The sequence below is a fragment of the Sander lucioperca genome, chromosome 16 (genome assembly GCF_008315115.2).
Source record: "Sander lucioperca isolate FBNREF2018 chromosome 16, SLUC_FBN_1.2, whole genome shotgun sequence".
Taxonomy (NCBI): domain Eukaryota; kingdom Metazoa; phylum Chordata; class Actinopteri; order Perciformes; family Percidae; genus Sander; species Sander lucioperca.
Genome location: NC_050188.1, coordinates 848,197 through 872,684, shown reverse-complemented (window position 1 = coordinate 872,684; position 24,488 = coordinate 848,197). Strand labels below are relative to the sequence as shown.

Below are 24,488 nucleotides of genomic sequence, written 5' to 3'. Positions count from 1 at the left end.
GGTAATATCCCAAACTTTACTTTAAGGACATTTTGTACTTTATGCGACAGAAACTGACATAATGGGAATTCTATCAATGTTATTTTAATTTTGAGTCCCATAATGCATAATCTCTGTCTCATTACAAAATGTCCATATACATTTGCCTTTAGGCTACTGTTAACTTTTTATTATTTTTTTTACTGTTTGTTTGCCTACGTATTTATTATTATATCTTGCATTATTTACTGACGCCTCTTGTTGTTGCACAATCCCCTTTGCTGCTGTATCACAGCAAATTTCCCCATTGTGGGACTAAGAAAGGATTAATATATAGTGAAATATTATAGTAAAATGTTCTGATTGATTGTTGGTGACAATTGCAGCAATTACAAATGGAGTGAAGAAGAACAGGACGAGCTAGTCAACTCAACCAGAGACGGTTTAGAAATTGGTAGTAGTAGCCTAATAGACAGTGGTGTAGTCTAATGTATTGTAGTGGGTATACTGTACTGTATATATGTATATATATATATATATATATATATATATATATATATATATATATATATATATATATATATATATATATATATATGGGCCAGAATCTGCCTTTGGGGAAGGGGGGTGCATATCATAGTGGGGGTTCTCGGTGTTTTGAGCATCAGTAACTTCATTTTTGTTGCATTTGGATACACTTTAATGCACCAATTTATGGTGGAAATACCTTTATTTAGCCTATGCGAAGAAAAAGAACACAGATGACAATTCAAAATATATCAAAAATATAATGGAAAGTATGTTGTTGCGTGTCATTGGGCATTTTTAAATGGGAATATGGAAATCCTGGAGCTTTCTTAGTGGGTATACTGCGTATACCTGCATATCACATAGACTACACCATTGCTAATAGAGGATCTAACTCAACCATGCAGCAACTTTTGGGCCTGAAAAGTAAAGCCAATGGAAGCGCCTTAAACCTGCATTCTAATTTCCAGCAGGGGGTGACACCACTGGTTGCAAAAATAAGCCAGCTTGTATAGTATACGCACTACTTCTCACTTGATTAATTACCTCAGTAAACATTTTCCTAATGAGTTTATGGCCTCAATCACTACCTTCAAGTCTTCTTCAATACAGCATGATGTTCATTCCGTAAATCGAGGTCTCATTTATTTATTAAAAATAGAGATAAGGCAGGGGATGCTTAAGGGGCATGGCTACACAATATCCTGTCAATTGGCCTGATCCTGTCACTGTGTGTTTTCACTTCAAAGTTAATTGGAACATTTTGGTCGCCTAAAAATGTCTTGTCTAGATTTCGGTAGCATCTTGCCTACCAAAGCTAGCTAGCTAGCGCCAGCGTAATTTAGGGGAACATCTTCAGATTTTTAACCAGCTTTGTATACTGCCATATACAGATGAACAGCATGAGGTCCCCGTTTACCCACTGGCAAAACTCTGCTGGATTGTGGCCGGTTAGCTCAGTTGTTAGAACAGGCGCACATGTGCAGAGGTTTAATCCTCGACGTAGAAGGTCCAGGGTTGGAGTCCGACCTGTGACGGTTTTCCTGCATGTCTTCCCCCCCCCTCTCTCTCCCCTTTCAGATCTCAGCTGTCCTATCAAATAAAGGCAGGAATGCACCCCAAAAAAATTTAAAAAATAAAAACTCTGCTGGATGACTCGCATCAGCTGGTTGTAAATAAGCGTTTAGTTTAGCACAGCGCCATTGAAACCATACACGACACTGGCTTAGCTGCATCATCTTCCCCAGCTCCGCCCTTTTGTCCAAATATGGTCACTTCTGGCTTCAAAATACCAAGATGGCGACGGCCAAAATGCCAACTCCCTGGCTTCAAAACGGCAGTCCACAAACCAATGGGTGACGTCACTGATGCCACGTCCGATATTTTTACAGTCTATGATGTGAACATTGCTAAATTTAAAATACTATAGTTTCACATTGCCAGACCTATCTCCACAGTGCTGTGTCACCAGTGGATCTATTCTGAGATAGGGGTGGACACACTCTGGCTTGTTTGTGATTCTATAAACAATCACAACCGTCCTGGGAGATGCTAAGTCCTGAATGCAGCAAGGGTGCCCTTGCAAAATAGACAGCGGAGATATGCACTGGATAAGGTTGCTTAGCCATTCCAAGAATTCTATAACACGTTTTTTTAGACCTCAAGAATACACAGAATTTCAAATTAAGAATTTACTTTTTCTTTTTTTTTTTTTTTTTTACAAAGAAGCTTACAGGGCAGCTTTAAACTTCAACACTACTTTATTGATATATTGGGAAAACAACACACATACAAGACATTCACATAGTGTAGTTCCATCAGCAACAGCTCCCATTCACTCTGAATGTTGCATTGAAATGCTGATATTGCATATAAATGTTCAGAAATGTTGCCTGCACTCCAGTACAGTGTTCACCTTCTGATTAAAAAGGTGAACTTCAACCTTTACTGATCGAGTAGTTCAGACAACATTGGGCCCCTTTTCTTCTCAAACAACCATCAAATGCTGCGGATTGTTTCTTTATTAAAGCTTTTTTTTTTTTTTTTTTTTTTTTTTTAAAGTCAACTTTCCAAGGTCCAGCACAGCATTTTAACATTTCACACATACTAAGAACAAAATATTTCAACAATAATATAGCTGTGGAAAAGACCTGAGCCCAGTGTCGGTGTACTTGTGATTGTGTCTACAGTCTTCAGACATGTATTTCAGAGAAGTGTTCCTACATGCAGATCCGAGGCTGCTGGGTCAAACACCTTCCCGGGCTCATCCAAAAGATTAAAAAGGTCAGACACAGTGAAGCCTGTAGACTGAAGAATGTTGCTCATCCCTCTTTTCAAAACCCTGAAACATTTTTATTTTTCTCAACACACACTATTCTTGTCCCACACATTTCAACAGTACTTCAATATCTTTGCAAAAAATGAAAAAAAAAAAAAAAAAAAAAAATCAGCACTTTGATTCAAAAACATTTCACTAAATAAAGGAGAGAATGAAGAAAAGAAAGAGGACAACCTCAGTCTGAATTGTAAACGGATACAAATATTCATGAAGTCGTCCACCACGTGCTGAAGGGTATCCCAGTCCATATGATCTGCCTGGAGCCAGGTGTTCACTTCCAGAACTACAAATCCCACTCCAAGTCAGATGAAGAACTTTGCATGAAGCGTTTCTGTGACTCCGCATTTTTCTGGTAATTCTGGGTTGCCACAGAAAATGACTATTTGGTGCTGAATGAAGTGTATTTGCATCAAAGTCTAGATCTCTGCATGGTGACAAGACTCTAATGTTCGAGACCGAGAAAGGCGTCAGAAGGCACTGTGGAGTTGGACTGGTAGATAGAGATCAGCCTCTCTCTGTTGGCTCAGGGCGGGGCAATTCCATCGTCATCATCAATCATCATCATCATCTTCACCCTCCTCCTCTTCCTGCTCTTCACTCAGCCTTGTCTTTCCTCTTGGCTGTGAACGGGACTTTGCTGGCGACGGTCGAGCCCACCGTTGAGACGCCCCCAGCCACGGCAGACACCCCGCCCTTCACTAGCCCCACCCCCATCGAGGGCACCGTGGTCACAGCTGACTTGGTGATCTCCAGGCTCTTGCCGCCCACCCAGGCCACCCCACCCACCGCAGCGCCCACCACTCCCTTGGTGACGTTGAAGAGGCCACCGGTAACCCTCCACATCATACCAGGGGGAGCCACCACATGGTCCTTACCAGAATCTGAAAACAAATCAAACATACATGAAGCATCAATATCCAGTTTTCTACTACCATGGACTCCTACCATGTTGCTTCATTTGTCCAACTATATAATGATAGATTAGTAAACTTTCTGGTTCCTGTGGGCATATAGAGCTACAGTGGGCAGGGAAATAAAAAATAACATCAAAACCAATGCTGTATTCTTCTTGTATACTTCTAATGGAGCCTATTTAAAAAGGTTAAGACACTTTTCTATATCTTTTTTTGTTGTCCACAAATCCCATGAAAAGACCCAATTCAACAATGTGTTAATCGTCTCGTTATCGTCAATACTTTCTGACTTCTCTACTGACTGTCACTGTCACTCAGCCCAAAGGCCATTGGTTCCTACTAAAGATATAATCCTTTAAAAATACCAATAAGATTTCCACTGCATTTCTGATATTTGTGAGTTTGATTAAGACAGATTGTCCGCCTATCTGGGATGCCGAGATGTCTGCTGGTTCTGAGGACAGTGACATCAATCCAAGTCGGTGTGGATTGAACATTACTAAGTCTTGTGTTGCTGATGTCTCACATCTGGTGTAAACTCAGAGTAAGGCTTTTGGAAATGGCATCCCACCCAACCCTACACCCAATGGTAACAAAGTGTCCCCCAGCTCACTGCTTATGTTGTGAGATTAAGGTGTGATGTGCTGAATTTAACAAGACTCTTGCAAGACACTGGCAGCTCCGTGAGGCTGTATTAGGCACAGCGGTGCTTGAGCTAAATGCTAATACCAGGATGCTAACATACTCACAATGACAGTGCTAACATGTTGAAGTTCAGCCGGTATAATGTTTTCCCTGCTCAACCATCTTAGTATAATGGGTTAACATATATTTAGCACTAAAGACAAAGTACAGCTGAAGTTTTTTTGCAGGTATTTGGACATAAACCAAAGTAATGTACACAATAAATATTTGACATGATGGCGGTAGATGAAAAGTAAAAGTAGTATAGTAAATGTTACATTTTTACATTGTTTGGGACCATATAAATTATATATTTACAAATCTTGTTTGCCAATCCATCTAGATCTTAATGGTGAAATACGTCACTGGATAAGTGAAAACTTTGACCTGCTGGTGACACTAGAGGGAAAGTCAGGGTATTGCCAAAGAATTAGGAAATATCCACTGGGCACCATATTTCAGTCCAGACCAGCTGAGATGAGATTTTGATATTTGTGGTGTGTTATTGGTGTTATAATATTGCCAGCGGTGTATCTGGGTCTTTTTAACAACCCCCTGATGGTCATCAGAACTGATACTGAAAACAGAATGATCCTTCATCTATTAACAACAGTGATGTTTACGGAGAGCAGCAGCAGGGGATTTAACTGGTGCAAAGTCTCTCGGCGTCTGGACGACAATAGCAGTGTTGGAGCTCTTACACAAACTGACATACTCCCCTGACAAGCAAACAGTTTCTGAAATAGCAGCAGGCAACATGTAAGCATAGATTGCACCATATTCCCTGCTGATGTCTTAGCGTTTAGCCACAGCCAGGGGAGCTTGCTGCTTACCCTCTGTAGGTTGGCTGTCGACGGTTTCAGCTTCATCCGGGGCCACGCTGGTCCCAGGCTGGGGCTCCACATTAACGCTGTTCACATTCTGGAAAACACAGGAAAACCTCAGACTCTCTTTACTCCAAATACACCCACCTTCACCGTCAATACTTTATTAATGGTGTTCCATTGCTAGGCAACAGACTGGACCCTTGTTCACTTCCTGTCAGCTGTCATTCACTAAATAATTTAATAATAATTTGATATAGCACCTTTTACAGACAGAGTCACAAAGTGCTTCACACAATAAACATTTGTTAAAATATAGTAGGATCCAAAACAGAAAATAAAGCAAAAACAAATACAATACCAATGAAGGTAAAAGATGAAAAGACTAAAAACCCAAAATTACAAACATGAGTTGAAACAAGTGTGTCTTCAGCTGCTTTCTAAAAGATTCAACCGAGACTGCAGAACGTAAGTTAATAGGAAGGGCGTTCCACAGAGTCGGAGCTACCACTTCAAAGGAATGGTCATCTTTAGTTTTCAAACGAGTGTGTGGGACCACCAGTAATCCCTGGTTAGAAGACCTGAGGCACCTGTTAGTAGTGTACGGATGGAGCAGGTCAGAGATATAAACAGGCGCCTGACCATGCAATGCTTTATATGTAAGAACGAGAACTTTTAAACTGGATCCTGAACTTGATCGGAAGCCAATGTAACAAGGATAAAACAGGAGTGATGTGCGACATCCTGCTGGACATGGTCAACAGCCTTGCAGCAGAGTTCTGGACCAGTTTTAGACAGTCCTGGGAAGACTTGCTGAGACAGGTGAAAACGGAGTTGCAGTAATCAAGCCGGGATGATATAAAACCATGAATGATCATCTCAAGCTCACGTTGCAAAACCACGGCTCTAAGTTTAACAATGTTTCTCAGTTTAAAGAAACATGTGCGGGTTAGTGATTTGATAGGTTGGTCAAGAAACATATTATGATGAAATATAACACCGCGATTTCGAAGTTTGGCCCGTACAGCTGAAGAAAGGGACCCCAAAAGCTGAACAACCTTCGAGGCTGTAGTATCCAAAGCAACAATATGGACTTTGGTTTTATCTTCATTAAGCTGCAAGAAATTGTACGCCATCCAGTCCTTAATGGAAGACAAACATTTGTGTAGTACTGACACTTTGTTAGTCTTTTCCGGATTAAAAGAAACATACAGCTGGATGTCATCAGCATAGAATTGATAACGGATATCTCCAAATTGCCTAATTATGTGGCCTAGGGGAAGCATATACAACGTAAATAAAATCGGACCTAACACTAAGGCCTGAGGCACCCCACAAGAAAGGGCAGCAGTTTCAGATAGGTGAGATAGGTTTCAAGATAGGAGGAGAACGTCCAGGGTGCTCCCAGAGATACCAACCCAGTGCTTAAGTCTTTCACCATGATGGCGTGATCCACAGTATCGAAAGCTGCGCTAAGGTCCAGCAGCACCAAAACAGAACATTTACCCGCATCAGAAGACATCATTAAATCAGTGGACACTCTAAGAAGAGCGGTTTCTGACGGAAGTCAAATTGAAATTTGTCTAGAATGTTGTGTGTAGCCAAGACAGCAGAGAGCTGTTTGGCAACAACTTTTTCTAAAATTTTGGAAATAAAAAGGCATCTTGGAGATGGCATATAGGCGTATAGTTTGCGGGAGTTGATGGATCCAGATTAGTTTTCTTCAATAGTGGCTGAACAACTGCATGTTTAAAATACTATGGGACACAACCAGTTTGCAGAGAGCTGTTGATTACAGTCATTCTGTGCATGTAAATGTATTTATTTCAACTGAATTACAGATTCAGAATCTCTGTCTAGCCGTCTGGAGTCAGAGTCGCATTTAAACATGTAATTATCTGGCATATACTTATTATCACACTCTAAAGATGATGTTGAAATGTGAAACCTTTTTATTTATTTCAACCTTATTTGATTTAAAATGTTGTGTACATATTTATGTGTGGGTGCATTCTGTATTTTCTTAAATAATATTTACTTTATTTTTCTCTTCATAAAATCACTGATAATGGAATGATTATACAGTGTGGCATTTTGCTCATATTCTGTTTAATAAAATATAACCTGACTGGTGGCCATGTCACCATGTAACCCTTTTGACTTGTGACCCTTCAAATTAAGCCTCCCTCTTATTAAAAGGTGAGAAGCTGCAACTAAACTATGACTCTTTGATTAGTAAATGACACAGATGCCTTAAATCAGTATATATATATATATATATATATATATATATATATATATTTCACGTTTAAAAATTGAAATTCTATTTCCTATAATATGAATCTTGTGCAAACCATCACCCCACTCCCCTTTTTTGATTTTTTCACAAAAAGGGGCCCAGATCCCAAAGGTTGAGAACCAGTGCTGCGCGTTTTCTGATAAATGTTGCCACTGCTGGGTCTGGAAGCCAAATCTAATGTAAAAAATGGGAGTTTTTTTTTTCAAATGAGGATTTGAAATCAGAGTTTGAGTAACATTTGCAGGAAGCTGTGACACTTCAGTTTAACGCTGTTGGATAGAAATATACACTTTTCAGAGCTGAAGAGGCCACATTTTCTGAAGGGGATACAATAATAAAATAAGCTCTTATCATATTCAAATTCCACATCATCACTCACGCAGCTTGCTGCTGAAAAGACTACAGTTCCTTCGTCGTAGCCTACTGCTTGCATGCTGTTAAAAAACCAACACTCACACGCAGTTTAACAACCACATTTCCACATATTTTAACATTAAAAGGATGCTGGTATTAGTCCTTACCTTCACCATTGTTCGCAGTGCTTCTCCCACAAACACACCTGACAGAGAAACTTGAGACAGGAGCAGCTTCTGTTTCAGCCTCCGAACCAAACTCTGCTTTAAATTAATGTATTTTCTCTCTCTGTGTGTGAAACCTGCTGCTCTGACTGTTAACGGCCTCTTTTTCGCGTTGTTCACGCCGCGTTAATCTGCTGCTTTCTAACTTCTCCTCACACACAGTTACAGTTAACAGGCTGAGCTACGCAGCTCTCTTTTCACCCTGCTGGTTCTGCCGACGTGGCGCCTTCAACACACACACACACACACACACACACACACACACACACACACACACACACACACACACACACACACACACACACACACACACACACACACACACACACACACACACACACACAAAACGCACTGGACTTCCGTTAAGCCCCTTCAAATTAAAACACTTCTCAGTGATGAGGTGGACTAACAGCACTTGCAGTGTTTTATGTGTGAGTGTCAGGGGGGAGGAAGTATTCTGAAGTATACTTAAGTACAAGTAGCAATACCACAGTATAGAAATACAATTAAAAATAGAATTAAAATATGATGTGTATAATCTAATAGCTATATTAGAAGTATGAGTTTGTCGAAATTTAAGAACATTAATATAGCAGTAAACAAATATTTGCTGTAAATGTGTAGTGTAGGCTATGTGTAAAGTGGTTTAATGGTGTCCAGAGCAGAGACATACAGTAAGTGTAAGTGTGCTGTACTCCAAGCTTCTCTATGCTTTGTTTTGGTAGCCCCATACCTGTGGGGCTTGTAAAGGGCTACAACAAATACATGGGATACAAGTGATACAAAATGCCTAAGAGTTGTTTGGTACTCTCTCTGTAATCTTTTTGAAGAAATTGTAATGGGAAATGACAGATATTTGTTAGTAACAAGTAAAAAGGCTATCACAAGGTACTGGGGAAAGTATCACCTCTTACAAAGAATCAATGGTTAATATTTGTTGAAGAAATCTTCTTAATGTGAAAAACTGACACGTCTTGAGACAACAAGAATCTTTTGCCATTAAAGTTCTAAGTGGGGAACTATGGGGGAAACCAAACTTCAAAACAAATTTAGTGTGTTTAATAACAAACATGACTGGAACAGTTTCAGTATTTTGAAGACTGAACATGTCCTTATTTTTGTAATCATATATCTATTAGTAGCTATATAATTAATAGCTAGTGTTTGAGTCCAGAGTAAAATATACCACTCTGAGTGTTTTTAATACTTTTTGTAGTTTAATTCAAGCTAATTTATATTGGGCCTTTATTGTGAAGACAGGAAGTCGCTTTTGGGCGGTTGGTTTCGTCCTATGGTTTCAGCACCAACCGCCCAAAAGCGATTTCCTGTCTTCACAATAAAACTCCAGCTCCGGATCCAGTTCCGGGTCCTGTATCACCAGCAGCTGACTGCGTGTGTGTGCGTGTGCGTGTGTGTGTGTGTGTGTGTGTGTGTGTGTGTGTGTGTGTGTGTGTGTGTGTGTGTGTGTGTGTGTAGGCTGCTGCCTCTGTGTGGCATTACTGGGAATTTTCTGATATTTGATATATGATGTAGATTCACGCATGCACTCAGGCACGCACGTACACACACACACACACACACACACACACACACACACACACACACACACACACACACACACACACGCATTTACATACAGGCCTGTATAAAGTCACATCTAGATTAAAGACAAGAAAGATAGTGTATAGATAACAGTCAAGGGTCAAGTGCTGCATGGTGATGGTGGCAGTTCACACACTCATTATAATATAGAATAGAATAGAATAGAATGCCATTTTATTTTTTTATGTTAAACCTTTATTTAATGCAATACAATACAATACAATGAACACGTCACCTGTACCACACAAATATCATGGACAGATTAACCTGTTAGGAAGTCCCATAGTAAAATATGCTGTGGAGGCAGTCAAACATTTTTTTGTTGAAGTCAGTATTAATTTATCAAAATCAGAGGGAAAAGGCATAGTGTAGAGAAAATAAGGCTAACTTAACAGTGGCAACAGCGCTGGGATAACGCAATAAAAGGGAGACATTTACACTCAATCCAAAAAGGAGTAGATAGGGCCTATGTTAAGAAGTAAAACAGAAAGAGCAAGTAACAAAAAGAAGGCTGAGAATTGGACACAGCAACCTTAACAGCGAACACACACACACACACACACACACACACACACACACACACACACACACACACACACACACACACACACACACACACACAATTTTTGTGATCGTTAGGAGGTAAGAAAAAAACATGACTGAAGAAATGAAACGATTAGGACTAACAGGTGCAGGAGTAAATACATACTGGAGTGTGGTCAAAGTGGACAAGGCAGAAGATTGGTCAGCTTAATGAGAACAGGACTGATGAGGAAAATGTGACATACTGGACGCTGTAGTTTACTAACTCCAGAAGGTGGCAGTAGTGCAACATTAAGGACTCAAGCTGCCGTTGTTAAAAGCCAAAGAAGAAGAAGACGAGGGCAGTCCTTTAATTTGGTTCAGGCATATTCTACGACGCATTGTTTGGGGTCCTCACTAGTGGCTCGGCGGCAGTCGATGCAGAAGTAAAATTTAAAATAGAAATATTCTGTGAAAGCAAGTCGTTAAGGAAATTTGGATCCTCAGTTGTCCAGTAATGAATCTAGAACTGCTCGGTAATTAACATTTTTTTGTTGTTCTTTGTTTACAATAAAGCTGACTTTTCGTACATCGGTAACGCTATACAACGTTACTTGTTATGGTTAGCATTGTATTAGCCTAGCTAGTAACAAGTTAACATCAACCGAAACGAGTCAAATAAAAATACATGTAGTAATAGAATCACACTGCTAACTTGTGTTAAACGTTAAATGTGTTCCTAAAGGATCTGAGTCTATATGTAATGTTGGTTATAATAATGGAAGCAGACATGGAGCTAACGTTAGCCTCGATGTCTCTAACGTTATTTGTATTAAATGCTGCTGCTTGAATCCTGATCCTACAATAACGTAGCAAAATGAAACGCTCAAGTAAAGTACAAGTATGTCAAAATTGTACTTAAGTACAGTACTTGAGTAAATGTACATAGTTACTTTCCACCACTGTCTGCTTTAGCCCACTAACACATACATACGTTAACCCACTTCCAATACCAAAGTCTTATCCTGTTGAGAAAGAGCTTTAATCAGATAGCGGTTGATCCTGATACAATGCTAAAGCTCTTCTGTTTTATTAGAGTAGAATATACTGCAAGTTGTTTTAATGCTCTTTTTAACACACTTCATTGCTGTAATAATCCTCATATTCCAAATGATCTTACTTAAAATCCAACTTCTTACATTCTGGCCTGATAATTGTTTGCTCTGTAATGTTTGATAATACCCATTGCTCTAAATTGTTTTCCTTATTTCCTGCTATTTCATCTTGACCTGTTAAAAACAACGGACAAAGCCAGAAATCTTTGTGTTGTCATGGACTCAGACCTGAATTTCGACAGCCACATTATGACAATTACAAAACACAAACTGCAGGTCCACTGCAACTCTGTTCTTTTAAATCCAGAATGAAGGCTTTTCTGTTTGATGCTACATGTTATCTTGTAAATTGGCTGCTTCACCCTTTTTGTTGATGAATTCTTTCACGTAAAAAATTGGGTAAATGTTTTTTTTTTTTCTCTTGCAAATATCCATACAGTTCTTTCTTATGAATAACTGGCTCAGACTTTGGATATAACTTCAAGATTTCTCTCACTTTACTCATGGATAATTTCCTGCTTCTTACTGGTGAATATTCAATTTAATTGTTTAAAGTTTCCCGTTTTTGTCTTGGATATAATCAGGGTTATTTCTTTATGTCTTTGTAATGAATATCTGATTTTAATCTCCGATAAAAAAAAAAAAGTTATCTCTGTTAAAATGCTTGACTCGACTGCTATTCCAAGGCCCAAGTACTCTGCAATACCACGCAGAATATCTGGCTTATGGTTATTAGAATACATTTGTGGACGGTTGTGTTTCGGAGCCAGCTGGCACTTTAGTACATACTGTACGTCCTGTGTGAATGTTACTTTGTTTCGTTAAATGTTTCTCATCACTCTCTTGTTGATGTTCCTCTCCTAGAATCGTTCGGGCAGAACTATCCAGAGGTAAGCCACCAGCTCTTAATGTGCACATGAGCTTGGTAGAAACCCTGGTTAATATTTGTGCACTGAATTCACCCCAATACTAATACACATGGAGATTTATCTTTTGATTTAGGGAACAGTCATATGTGAAGCTCACTCCTGGACGATGCAAACTCTCTGGCTGTGTTTTATTGTGTGTTTGTGTGTTGTTAGGAGGCAGATGGCACTCTGGACTGTATCAGTATGGCCCTCACCTGCACCTTCAACCGCTGGGGCACCCTGCTGGCCGTGGGCTGCAACGACGGCCGCATCGTCATCTGGGACTTCCTCACGCGGGGTATCGCCAAAATCATCAGTGCACACATCCACCCAGTCTGCTCTTTATGGTGAGCCACGTCACACATACACATTCATCTTTTACCTGCCTGGCCTGCTCCATCTTAGTGAGATAATGAGTGTACAATCACCTGAAACTAAGAATCATTGTGTTTTCGTTAGCTTAGAATGAGCCCTTCATACCTACATAGGGAGCGGGTCCCCTTCCACGGGGCCTGCCATATTGCACTGCCATGTTTCTACAGTAGCCCAGAACGGACACACCAAATACTGGCTCTAGAGGGGCCTTTCACGTTTTCAGTATTACCTGAAGGCCTCAATCCTAAGCGGGATGGATAAGCTCATAAAAAGCTGGGTCCAGACTAGCCTAATGATAGCCAGACAGATGGAGGAATGAAGGGGTGCCGTCAATTCAAGAGTGGGCTTGTGAGATGGCTAGAGTGGCGGCGTTTGAAATTTTTTTCTTCATATAAACGGTTTGCCAGTTTGAATGTCTACACTAGGAAACGGGGAAAATACCTGAAGCTTTCTGGAGGGCTTCTAAGAAGCCATGTGCTGTGGAGAGATGTATACTATGTGCTTAGTGTTTTGTCACATATACATATGTTTATTTGGGTTTACAGCTGTTTATTTTGTTATTTTTTTTTATTGTATTGAATAATTATGGTTGTTATGTTAGCTTGTCTTAATTTTTCTTCGAGTAAGTGGAGATGACGAAGGGGGGTGTTCGGGGGGAGGGGATGTGTTCATGTTGTAAATGAGGTGTTTAGGATGTTGTTTTAATTTGTGTATTGCCTGAAGGCCACCGTAGGTTCCACTACACACTTGGAAAGGGAGGGGTGAGGGAAGGGGTATTCAGTTGGTTGCAATCTGCAACCTCAGCACTAGATGCCACTAAACACAGGGCATTTAAAGAACGCTATTTATTTGTGTGTGTGCAGCTGGAGCCGAGACGGCCACAAGCTGGTGAGTGCCTCCACAGACAACATTGTCTCGCAGTGGGACGTCCTGACTGGAGACTGTGACCAGAGGTTCCGCTTCCCCTCACCCATCCTGAAACTGCAATGCCACCCCAGAGACATGTGAGTGACCTGACAGCATCTGTGTGTACGTGTTACATCTGATGTGTTCTGAGGTTCGACTGTCGGTCAGATACACCGTGAATAGCTCCGACATCACATGATTCGGCCAGTTTAATTTGTCTCTGATCAGTCCTCAGTTAAGTTCATATACTTTGCTATGTTTTTTTTACGTACAATAAATTATGTTTGTGTTTTAGGGACAAGGTGCTGGTGTGTCCCATGAAGTCAGCCCCGGTCCTGCTGACTCTGTCAGACTCCAAACATGTTGTCCTGCCTGTGGACGACGACTCAGACCTGAATGTTGTGGCGGCCTTTGACAGGCGGGGGGAGTACATCTACACTGGCAATGCCAAAGGAAAGGTCAGACACAACCTTATTCACAGTACACCTTTCAATCATTTCAAACAGCACAAGTAAATATGAATTTTGGAGGGGAAAAAAGCTCAGTACCTAGAGTTGTACGGGTAGAATTAGAACGTTTCCAGTGGTAAAATCTAAAAAGACACTAGCAGATATCAGTGCAGTTTAGCAGCCCTGCACATAGACTGCACCACTTTTCACCTGAATTGTTGTACTGTAAATCAGATGAAATAACAAATCAGTTCCATCATGTCTCCCGCTGTCTGTTGTTTCAGATTCTGGTGTTGAACACAAACACTCAGGAGCTGGTGGCTTCCTTCAGAGTGACAACTGGCACCAGCAACACCACTGCCATCAAATCAATTGAATTTGCACGCAAGGGCAGGTAAGAGGAAACAGGGTTTTTGGGTATCTAGACATGGACAGATAAACATAATCTACACATTTAACATTAGGCCCTAGTCCAGGCTCTAGTCTCTCTGTTCTGTGATACAGTGCAAATGATTCCATGTTGATTGTAGAACAGATCCATATTACTGTCTGTACACCTGATTCGCAGAAAAAAATGCAACTTACTTTAAAGGTTCAGTTGGTAACTTCTATAAAAATAAGTTTTTGTCATATTTGTTGAAAATGTCACTTTATCCTGACAGTCAAATATGAGACAGATAATCTGTGAAAAGAAAATCAAGTTTGTTTGCCTCTTCCTAGTGCTCCTAATGGCATTTCCAAGATTCCACCGCGCCCAAAAGAAAAAAAAAAACAACCAATCAGAGCGGAGAACTCCTCGTGAACTGTGTACTACAGTACAAGGCAGTGCTGATCCAACATGAATCCCGGTTCTGTTACTGCATTGCCTATTTCTCTGCTCAGATGTTTTTATAAAACATATTTTAGTGCACTGTTTAGCTGGAAAATAACCCAAAATATTGCGACAAAGCCGACATGTTGAAAACAGTCTAGCCAAAACCAGGCATTATCTAGTCCACACTACTGACAGGATAAAGTGACAGTTTCAGCAAATATGAAAAAACTTATTTTTATAAAAGTTACAAACTCAACCTTTAAAAGCCCCAGCTGTGGCAGCAGAGCTGTTCCTGGGCTTTCTTTTCCCATGTCTATAATTCTACCTCTTTTTTTGTGTTTGTGTAAAAATAGCGTTAACGTTTAATTTCCTCTCGGGGATCAATGAAGTATGTCTTCTTTTTGTCCACCTGCCCTGTTTTCTGCGCAGTTGCTTTCTCATAAACACGGCAGACCGCATCATTAGGGTTTACGACGGCAGGGAGATACTGACCTGTGGCCGAGATGGTGAACCTGAACCCATGCAGAAACTACAGGACCTGGTGAACAGGTATGTCAGTATACTATGTGGAAAATTGCAGTAAAAGAATTCCAACGCTTTCTTCGAGTCCACAGGTATTTGCGTAGAAAAATTGCTGAGAAAAACATTGCGAGCTCTTGCAAAAATTGCAGAGACTGTAATCAAAGTGTCTGAGGCCAACCCTTGCTGGGAAAGTGTCTTTTCTTTTTGTCTCTGATCTCTGTTTGTTCATTCGCCCCACCTGTGTTTTCCGTATTCAGGACTCCGTGGAAGCGCTGCTGTTTCTCCGGCGATGGCGAGTACATTGTGGCCGGTTCAGCCAGGCAGCACGCCCTCTACATCTGGGAGAAGAGCATCGGCAACCTGGTGAAGATCCTTCATGGAACCAGAGGAGAGCTGCTGCTGGATGTCGCTGTAAGGATGTCAAAACTGACATTTTGGCTTAGTAGAACACTGTCTAGAGATTTAACAGTGACACAACACTTCTGTCTATGTATTTTCAGTTAGGGGTGGGCGATATGGCAAAAATAGATCACGATTTTCTTCAGGCAGGATCACAATCCACGATCTTATCACCATTGTTTTTTTTATGTTGGGTTTTCAGACTTTTTTGTTAAGTTACTGAACAGTACAACCAAACTAATTTCCCTATTTAAAAAATAAAACCCTACAAGGTTAACAAATCACCACACCAAATTCTGTTCTCAGTTTTAACACTTTAAAGTTTCTTTAAATATCCATCAGTTACTTTTCTAAATATGTATCATTACTCTTCGAGTTCCACATAAAACCACTCTTTGCATTTGCATAAATTGGATATACTGCACAGCACTTCTTTAAAAGGTAAATACGTCCCTTTTAATGCTGGTTGGCCTGTTACTCCCATTATTTCCTTCTTTCAAAACAGTGGTGAAGAACAGCATGGGCAAATGCCAGGAGATGATTTTTCAGTCAAACAAATTATGACTGGTGTGTTAACCGCATGCTAAATTAATCAGAGCACACAAGGCCAAATTGCCTCCCAAGTTACCTAAGATGACCAGCAGCTGACAAACATTGTAGCGTTTAAAAGACTATTTTTTAAACAGTCCAGCTCAGTGCTCACTCCACATAAAACGCACCTGATTAGATCGCTTCCAGCTAACTTCATGGAAAACAATGAGGGCAAAACACCATCACCGATCTGTTTTAATCGAATATTCTATGGTCAAGCTCAGCTAAAAGATGCTGTGTTGTTTACAATTGGATCATTTACCCATCTCATCTTGACCTCTCTCCAGTGGCATCCAGTCCGTCCGATTATCGCCTCCATCTCCAGCGGAGTGGTGTCCATCTGGGCTCAGAACCAAGTGGTAAGTAGACAGGGACAGTAAAGACTGGATGTACATGAGTAAACATGGTAACATGGACCATTTCATGGTCAAACTCTCATGTTTCTGATACTCTCCATCCATCAATATTATGGTCAAAAAAACAGTGTCATGGTGTGATCGTAATTGGTTTGTCTGCAGGAAAACTGGAGCGCTTTCGCTCCAGACTTTAAAGAGCTGGACGAGAATGTGGAGTACGAGGAGCGAGAGTCCGAATTCGACATTGAGGACGAAGATAAGAGCGAACCCGAGCAGACAGGTAGATCTCTCTCTCTCTCTCTCTCACTCACACGCACGCACACACACACACACACACACACACACACACACACACACGCTACAATACAGTTTGACTGACAAGGTTTTTCCCGGCTTACAGAGGGGCCTGTGGTGGTTCTCATTTGTGCAGTTTTGACTTTGGTTGTAAATCCTGTTCAAACAGGGTGGAGTTTGGTGTTTTTACAATAAGCTGATCATTTGCAGAATTCACAATTTACAGGACACAACACTGGAAAAAAATAAGAAAGATGTCCAAATACTGAAATATGATGATGGTATGTAGGGTTGGGCGATATGACGGTATATATTATGCAGAGGTAGAAATGTGTCCACCAGTAGTACTAGTAGGATTCACGCGTGATATCGTGATTTTGTGATTTTGTGATTCCAAGCCATGTCGCAAATCCATAGGAGAAGAGTGAAGTTGCGAAAACAGAGCAGGAGGTGACATCCCAACCTTTTTAAAAAAAATTTGAAAATATTGTTCTCATTTGTATGAGAATCTCAGAAAAAAATAAGTATAACATCTTTGAAAAAAACTTTTTTCCTGTTAGTCCAAAACAGTAAAGCACATTCATTTCTTGTATACTCCGTCCTGAAATATTTAGTTATTGCGGTTTGTTGCTGAGATAGCAGTCACTCAATTATTCTGCATTTCACACACAACCTCAGCATTGCGCATATTTCCACTAACCCCATCAAAATGTGACCCAGCTGCTGACCTGTTCTGCTTTCTGGTCTTACTGTTTTCACTGGTTCTCTCTGGATGCCTCAGACACTAACTTGTGCTTGTGTTACAGGTGCAGACGCTGCAGAGGATGAAGAGGTGGATGTCACCACTGTTGACCCCATAGTTGCTTTTTGCAGCAGGTGAGAAATAACAATACAGCTTACTACATCAGTGCAAACAACATTCCCTCCCTGATCTGATCAATGTCACCCTGATCTCATCCCTGAACCATCAAAACTTTTTATGGCGCTGACACACCAACCCGATTATCGGCCGTTGGACAGACTGGCGAGGTCAGTGACTCGAGTCTGTTCGGTGTGTTCCATGCCGTCGTCCGTCGGAGGAGCTGTCGGCCTTCATTTTGGGCGACCCGACATGCTCAGTCGGAGACAGGGCAGTCGGGACTCACCCGGAAATGGGGAGCGGATGAGCCTCTCAAAATCTGACGAAAATCTTTTAAACTGACCTTTGTCAATTTGAAATGAAGACAGATTCAGAAACACGTTTCGGTGAACTATTTTAGTACAATATGAGATCGTATTCTGAACAAGCCGCCATGACAGTCTGGCTGTGAATCTCCAGAGAAAAAAGACCCACGTGACGCATTCGTCCAATCAGCTGCCGGTTTTCATTTTCTGGGAAACAATACAGAGAAGCGTCGCCTCAGTGTGTTTTGAGGCATTTTTTTGGACCTCGGGGACCCGACTGATCAGTCCGACTGCCTTTTCTGCCGACGGTCGGCCGTCTGGTTGGTGTGTAACAGCTCGTAGTTTTAAATATCACAGCTAAAGAATCTAGCGTGGTGCTAGTTCAGCACCATAGAGAGACTGATTGTGTTACAGTCTGTGTGAAATATGTAATTACTTGTCTGTGTTTGTGTGTCCTGTAGTGATGAGGAGCTGGAGGACTATAAGGCCCTGCTTTACCTGCCAATCGCCCCTGAGGTCGAAGATCCAGAGGAAAACCCCTTCGGCCCCCCGCCAGACGCTGCGGTCCAGACTGCCGCCCCAGAGGACGCGTTGGTTGGCGGCGACAAGAAGCAGCGGCAGCCTTCATCTGAAGGAGGCCCGGCCAAGAAGAAGGCTCGCACCACCACCATCGAACTGCAGGGGGTCCCTAGTGACGGTGAGAGACTGGAACACAACAACAAAACATCCTGTATAAGATGCAATGTCAGGGTCAGATTTATGTATAGGGTACATTTTCAGATACTGGCCCGGGCCTTTATTATTCTCAATTGCAGGAAATTAGAAACTGCCTTGTATAAGAGACAGACCTTTATTTATAATTTCCTCTGTTTTTGATCATATTTTTTTAAGAGGCCTCCCTGTCGGTCAGTTGGTCCACCACTTTGATCCAGACTAAAATATCTCCACAATTATTGCCATGACATTTTTAACAGACATTTATGGTCCCCAGAGGAAGAATCCTAAAGACTTTTCCTCTGGCGCCACCGTCACATTTAAGTTTTTCCCTTTATCAAGTGAAATATTTCAACATGTACTACGTAGAACATTTGGTACAGATGTTCATGTTCCCCTCAAGATGAATTGTAAAACGTTGGTGATCCCTTAACCTTTGTCATATGTGTAAGTAGCTTAAGAAAAAGTAACGCCTGCACACTTACTCCAAGCCACAACATTTCAATCAGATCAGATCAAAATATACTGTAGATCCATGGAGGATTGAAACTGTGTCCAATACCAAAATGCCTGCAAAACGATGAGGAATGACATTCCCATCATCCTCAGCTGTACTTCGTGTTAAATTAGTACTGATGAGTAAATATTTGCATGTGATAAAAAAATGGCAAAGTGGAACCGCATCCAGTAAATGAAAACGGTATTAGTGTTAAAAAGAAAAAGTAATAGCAGAGTGGTGAGTATGACATGACTCTGATGTTGTACTGATGGAATTAGTGCTGTGGAAAGGTACATTACGATGAATTTACAGTGTGAGCCGATTTTTGTAGAGAAACATGCCGAAAAGTATCGCCATTTGATTATGTCGGCCTTTTGTTTTATTGTGAAAAGCTGAACTTTGACCCTGATTCCATCCCCTTTCTCCTCAGAGGTGCACCCTTTACTAGGAGTGAAGGGGGATGGCAAGTCCAAGAAGAAGACAGCTGGCCGGCCCAAAGGCTCCAAAGGTAAAGACAAAGACTTCCCCTTCAGACCCAAGCCCTACAGGGGCGAACGGCCCTCCTTCCCCATGGAGGCCCTGGGCAGCTCTGGCCCTGGAGGAGGAGGAGGAGGAGGAGGAGGAGGAGGAGGAGGAGGAGGAGGAGGGATGAAGGGCAGGGCAGAGGGGGGCCTGGCCACAGGTAAGCACGCCATCGCCCCTGCTGCTGCTCAGTCTGGGAGCTCTGCTAGTCATGCAGCCCTGCTAGTCTGACTGATACCTCTCCAGCCTGGCCTGTCTCCAAGGCAACACCCCACCCCCCCTCCCCTCCCCTCGTACTGCTTCCACCCAACACGAAACCCCACCCCACCCACCCAACCAACCAACCAACCAACCAACCACACAGCTCACTGAAAGTTGGTGGAAAGCCACAGTCTGGAGGTCAAAACACAGAATCTGCATCATGTATCAGACCAGTGCTTCCTTAAATAAGATCTGGTCCAGTTATTATTAATCCAGACTGTAACTGGAGTTCATCTGTCAGACAAACATCTTTTACTGTAATGTTACGGAGGGAAAGTTATTGTGTTGTTCATACATTTCTCTCACTTTTTTCTGTGAGGCAATTATAAAACACAAAGCATGCCTTTTAAACCCATTTCAACATGCATATTAGCATGGTTATAGGGAACAGTGATATGGCCTTAAAATACCTGTATATTGCAAGAAATGTTTACGATAATATTTATCAGATATGTTGTTATGCAGCCATAGCTTAGATTGTTGTTCATATTAAATACTGGTTTTGATTCTTGCCATCATGTTTAAGGTAAAGTAATGATGAATACAATTATTCTTTATCTTACAGCCTACAAGATAAATGTTATGTTTATTTGAGGTAGAAGTCCTGCAGTAGTTGGTTGGTTCCAAAAAAATTTGATTTAGGGTTAAATACTTAGAATTCTTGCTGAAATCTCCTCCCATATTCTGTGAAAAATACCTTTTGTAAGCCCATTATTTTTAGCATGTGTGGGAAGTTGTTTATGTACTGAAGGCTACCATGTGTACTGAAACAAAGACACCTTCTCAGATATAGTGATAGATAATAGTTATGTAATCACAAAGCTAAAACTAGGCCAGCCTTTCAGCTACAGATGTTTTTTCCATTTACTTTTCATGCTAAAATGGTAGTTTACGGTTCAGCTTTTTGGCTAAATATTCGTTTAAACCGAAACTCTGCAGGCTTTTCAACAAGCGCCTTAATCAGACATGCAGGACTTAGGACATGCAGGTCTACTCAAATAGTACCACATAATCTTGAAAAAATCCAAAAAGTAGAAATATAATTTTCTGATTCATTATTCACATAAGAGCCGAACAGCGTTTGTCCTCCCCTTACGGTCGGAGGTAGATCCACAGTAGATTAATTTATATTGACTCCTCTTGCACTTTCATAGTTGTACCCCTCCCAGACTGTGGCTTTGACTGTATAACCTCTGCTAACCACAGCCTCACTCTGACTAATTTGCCGTCAACTGAACTTTGGTGAAGTTGGACTGTAGTTGGCAGATGCCGTGGCTAACGGTGGGATGGTGCAGCTTATTTCCCCTGCAGGCTACCTGGCTAGTTTACATCTACTTCCTGCTTGGCCTTTGACCCTCCTGCTCCCACTCCCACCTCGGGCTTGTCATGTGACATAAACGTGTGTCTGTAGCAGCGCTGCTCAGGTCCTGTCTTTGCTGTTTCTGTGTGTCGAGAGATGTGGGGCGACCGTGTACGTCTGTGTTGTCGGTATTGGTGTCTGAACTCATCCTACTTTGAAATTTCGTTTAAAAATGTGGTTTCCCATCAGCTGCATTAACCATGCAGTTGTGCAGTATACTGTATATGTTAAGTATATACAGCATGTCAAGTATAAGAGATTAATAAGCCATTATGTTTAGGACTACATTATTAAAAATAAGACCAAGTATCGACAGCACACAATGAACAAATACACGTTAATTAATTGTATAATCGTATTGCAGACGTTCGGTACTCAAACATTACAGCACAGTAGAAACAATTAGGAATAATTATTAAATGAAAACTTAGTGTTAACAAGAAAAGTATTTTCAGCAGAGTGGTAAGTATGGCATGACCCTGTTGTTGTACTGATGGAAAGTTACATTTTACTGAATTTATCATGTGAGACATTAGAATACAGGTAATTCCACCCTTCTTCCAATGTTTTTACCTGGCCTTTAATACATATCGGTATTTATCTGTTTGTCTTGGCTATTATTTGAGATTTGACCATTACTTGTGAATTTGCAGTAGTTAATCTAAGGAGAATATTGTGTGAACAATGTCTTATTGCCCATGATTTGTCTGTCTGACAGTATCTGTGTTCCTCCGCAGGGAGTCTGGTCTCGCAGTCGTACAAACAACATGACATTGGAGGGATGGACTGATCATTGCTGTGAACAGTTGTAAAGGAGCCACCAACAGGTTTAAACAAAGAGACACAAAGTGTGATGTCCTATACAGACTGTGAGCAGCAGCCTGTTTGATGTGCAGATTGTTTCCTCTTCCAACCAGAGCATAGCGTCACAGGAAAACTCCTCAGCCCAGATCTCTGGACAGGAGCAGACAAAAGAGAGCACCAAGCAGCCGTCACAGTAGAGATCACATGTCCTCTGTCTCTGTAGGATTCGTCATGTATAAAACACCTGTGTCCTGATAGTGTGTGTGTGTGTGTGTGTGTGTGTGTGTGTGTGTGTGTGTGTGTGTGTGTGTGTGTGTGTGTGTGTGTGCGTGTGCGCGTGCGCGTGCGTGGGTGGGTGTGGGTGTCGTCTTTCTTGTTGTTTTTATACGTATTAAAACATTTTGATTTATAAATAACTAGCTGCTGTGTGGTTCTGTGTGCATTCTGTGCACGCCTTAATTTGGCTGTAAATGATAGATTAATAATAATAATAACTTTATTCAGGACACAAATGGAAGGTCCATAGCAGTGGCGTAGGCAGAAAAATAGTATTTTGGGCGGGCCAGTACAAAAGTGAGTGGGCCATTTTCAAAAAGAGAAGTAGCAAAAACAAACAAACTGAAAAAAACTGCAACAATTTTACCTTCCAACATATACTGCATTACAATGACAATAGCAGTACTGTCTACAACATGCTCAACCAACAAAGCTCAGTCTAAAAAGTTTGTACACAACAAAATAGACGAAAACCTGTCGATTTTAACCTATTCAGGCTAAAATATATTTGCACCGGCAGAACCAGCAGCATTGGCTCTGCACAGCACTGTTTAACCAAATTAACAATTTTATTGCACAAAGTGGCAACTAAACATGAACCCAAACAGAAGAGAAGGCATTTACGTACTGCATGACATAAAATAGCCTACATCAGACAGAAATCGCACATGTAACATATCCTTTGTGCATTCATAACAGCAATGTTGCTTCAGGACTATGGTCAGATCATAAGCAGCAAATACGCTATCAGCAGTAAAAGAAAATCAAAGAATGAAAACTACTGTGTAATAAAAAGTGTCCAGCAAGGCGCCAAATCTTAGACAGTGTATCGAGTCCACGGCCGTGACAGGATCAAAGAAAACTAAAAACTGTCACTCACAGATAAGTTATCTTCTTATTTAATGTGGGCACAAATGCGTTTCAGCTAGAAGCCATCATCAGTGTTCACAATTTCATACTAAATAGGAAGGTTACTTAAATAATAACGCAGAAGACACATTAAACACACACAACTAGTTCTGTTACTATTTATTTGTTTACATACATTTGAATATTTTCCATAACAAAACGTATTTTGATCAAACTTGGCTGGACGGACTAGTGAGTAAAGTGGGTGGGCCAGTGCCACCCTGGCCCATTACTGACTACGCGCCTGGTACATAGTACATTAAAAATAACAATATTTACAAACATAGCAATAAATAAACAGTACAATTAAAACATTAACAAGAAAAGGTGACAAAATACCACCCTGACGAGGTCCGTTGCCAACAAAAAATGGACACCCCCCTGCCCCCCCTGCCAAAAAATGGACGCCCCCCCTGCATAGACTGATGAGAATACCAGAAGACTAGAATTCTTATAATTACTTTTGGCACTCCTCTATGTTGCAATTTAAGAAATAATTTGTCATGGTTTACACGATCAAATGCCTAAGAGGCATCTATGAAACATAAAAGTTGGGGAATTCTGGCTATTATAATGATCTAAAATTTCCTTTAAGGCAAATATGCCTGTCTGTACCGTGTTGATGTTTAAAACCAAATTGGTTGTCAGTGGTAAGAATATACTGTTCCAACCTGTTGAGAAAAATTCTCTCCAACACTTTAGATACAATGCTAGCTAGGGCTATAGGTCTATGATTGTCCATGCTGTTTATTTTGCCAGCTTTGTCTTTGATGATGGGCACTAATAATACAGGTAACGTAGTTTCAGGCTGAGTCCCATGAAATAAGAAATAGCAAACAGAGGAACAAGTTTCTTGCTTGCATATTTTTGATGTTCGGCAGTTATTTTATCAGCGCCGCACACTTTGTCATACTGCAGATTGTACCTCTTCTGAATTAATAACCACATTTTCATTATTATCAATATTTTCCACTTCAAAAGT

General features: G+C 40.9%; 2 protein-coding genes and 1 long non-coding RNA gene across 7 annotated transcripts; 1 reads left to right on the top strand and 2 right to left on the bottom strand.

Moving 5' to 3' along the window:
• Positions 1–1,027: 1,027 nt before the first annotated feature.
• LOC118493414 lies at positions 1,028–20,277 on the bottom strand. The gene is made up of 3 exons (XR_004895366.1): positions 20,266–20,277; positions 8,928–8,934; positions 1,028–1,093 (listed from the first exon to the last, which is right to left on the bottom strand). It is a non-coding gene; the product is annotated as an uncharacterized LOC118493414 (long non-coding RNA).
• On the bottom strand, positions 2,249–8,392 carry zgc:153675 (uncharacterized protein LOC768179 homolog). Its single transcript, XM_031296797.2, has 3 exons — positions 8,088–8,392; positions 5,277–5,364; positions 2,249–3,726 (listed from the first exon to the last, which is right to left on the bottom strand). The coding sequence occupies exons 1-3, from the start codon at positions 8,094–8,096 to the stop codon at positions 3,440–3,442; spliced, it is 384 nt and encodes a 127-aa protein (XP_031152657.1). The 5' UTR covers positions 8,097–8,392; the 3' UTR covers positions 2,249–3,439.
• On the top strand, positions 10,573–22,608 carry rbbp5 (retinoblastoma binding protein 5). 5 transcript variants are annotated; one of them, XM_035993070.1, is made up of 16 exons: positions 10,573–10,804; positions 11,823–11,911; positions 12,248–12,273; positions 12,466–12,638; positions 13,530–13,670; positions 13,868–14,030; positions 14,306–14,415; positions 15,265–15,384; positions 15,615–15,768; positions 16,635–16,706; positions 16,866–16,983; positions 17,804–17,873; positions 18,623–18,858; positions 19,805–19,987; positions 20,018–20,056; positions 22,255–22,608. In XM_035993070.1, exons 2-16 carry the CDS (start codon positions 11,887–11,889, stop codon positions 22,305–22,307), a joined length of 1,683 nt encoding a protein of 560 aa, XP_035848963.1. In that variant the 5' UTR covers positions 10,573–10,804; positions 11,823–11,886; the 3' UTR covers positions 22,308–22,608. The 5 variants fall into 5 exon arrangements, with proteins under 5 accessions (XP_035848963.1, XP_031152655.1, XP_031152653.2 ...); XM_031296795.2 differs by lacking the exon at positions 20,018–20,056 and having other exon boundaries at positions 19,805–19,882; XM_031296793.2 differs by having other exon boundaries at positions 19,805–20,056.
• The last annotated feature ends 1,880 nt before the right edge of the window (positions 22,609–24,488 follow it).

Coding starts and splice junctions, on each gene's coding strand:
- zgc:153675 (XM_031296797.2), bottom strand. Junction 3,727..5,276: donor CGACAGCCAACCTACAGAGG/GTAAGCAGCAAG, acceptor ATTTGTTTTCAG/ATTCTGGTAAGGACCATGTG.
- rbbp5 (XM_031296793.2), top strand. CDS start 11,887: ATGGATAATTTCCTGCTTCTTACTG. Junction 13,671..13,867: donor CAATGCCACCCCAGAGACAT/GTGAGTGACCTG, acceptor TTTGTGTTTTAG/GGACAAGGTGCTGGTGTGTC. Junction 17,874..18,622: donor ATAGTTGCTTTTTGCAGCAG/GTGAGAAATAAC, acceptor TGTGTCCTGTAG/TGATGAGGAGCTGGAGGACT.